At 35.8% G+C, this 1,130-nt stretch overlaps 1 protein-coding gene across 2 annotated transcripts in view; it reads right to left on the bottom strand.

The window, feature by feature from the left end:
* Positions 1 to 1,130, bottom strand: part of LOC107081787 (serine/threonine-protein kinase/endoribonuclease IRE1-like) — a 9,320-nt gene that overhangs the window by 3,185 nt on the left and 5,005 nt on the right. The window contains exons 3-6 of one of the 2 annotated variants that reach the window (XM_015370032.1): positions 915 to 1,057; positions 532 to 760; positions 356 to 438; positions 91 to 237 (exon numbers count right to left, since the gene is read on the bottom strand). In XM_015370032.1, the coding sequence (XP_015225518.1) occupies positions 91 to 237; positions 356 to 438; positions 532 to 760; positions 915 to 1,057 (602 nt within the window). The remainder of the gene's footprint in view (positions 1 to 90; positions 238 to 355; positions 439 to 531; positions 761 to 914; positions 1,058 to 1,130) is intronic. The other variant, XM_015370033.1, reaches the window with a different exon arrangement.

Genomic DNA, 1,130 nt, shown 5'->3' with positions numbered 1-1,130 from the left:
CATCCAAAACGTTATGGAACAGATTAATTAACTGAAAAATGTTGCATAGTGTGCCTTTAACACTACTTGAATAATTAAACCCTTTATTACCGTCTCAATCTCATAACATTCCTCGTCTGTCGATGGAGATGAAGGCAGGGGATTACTGGCAGTAATGTCAGGCAAATCTGTGACCAGACTCTCTGCAAGGTTCATGTCAAAGGTTTCAATGCAGAAATTTGTTGAATGGGGTCCATCCTGTAATAATAACAAAAAGTAGTGAATAAATGTCTATATCAGGGGACAATATATTTAGCCAGTGGAATACAAAGTAAGACAAAATCTCTGTGGAAAAATGAATGTTATATTGCCCTACCTGAAAAGAATTACTTACTTTACTTTGCTTCTCAAACCCAGCGTTGTTTGTATTTCCAGTATAATCAGGCTGATGTGTCAAACCTGTAAATTAAGTTAATCCGTTTTCATTAGTTACCCAAGATAGTGTTTTTAGTCCATAATATTATATAAAATATTTAAAGCGACGGTACTCACACATGAATACCTGAAGGGCTTCTTCAATGGAGGGACGTTCTTCAATAGATCTACTCAGCATCTGGGAAATTATATCTTTTTGGCTGCTCCAGTTTTCCTCACATTTAAGGTTAAAGTTGCCCGTTCGGACATTATCCAATATCCCAAAGGGATTCCTGAAGTATGGTGTTGTTGTTTGAAAGGGATGTTGGCCATCTGTCAGGATGTAATGCACCAAGCATCCCGCAACCTAAAATGCAACAGATTATATTAAAGCAACGCTCTTTAACAGTCCCAATCATAACCTTTTTATAGTAAACTGTTGACAATTAACTAGCCAAACAATACAGATTGATAAATAATCATGGTAAGCAGTTTAATTAGCATTTTCAAGGTCAACATACCTGGACGTCTGACTCCTTCTTGTATTGGTTTTCTTCAGCACACTCATAACTAATCCAGTACATTTGTGAAAACATGATGGTTTGTGCTGGATCTAGTTTTCTGCTTGCACCAAAGTCTCCAATATACAACTTATTGTTTATATCTGTAGACAAATAAAATATTATTAGACATAACAAAATGTTACATTTTGGTTTTACACACACACACACACACAC

This window comes from Cyprinodon variegatus, unplaced genomic scaffold, assembly GCF_000732505.1.
Source record: "Cyprinodon variegatus isolate N-32 unplaced genomic scaffold, C_variegatus-1.0 Scaffold41, whole genome shotgun sequence".
NCBI classification, from domain to species: Eukaryota; Metazoa; Chordata; class Actinopteri; order Cyprinodontiformes; family Cyprinodontidae; genus Cyprinodon; species Cyprinodon variegatus.
This window is presented reverse-complemented; position numbering and strand designations above follow the sequence as displayed.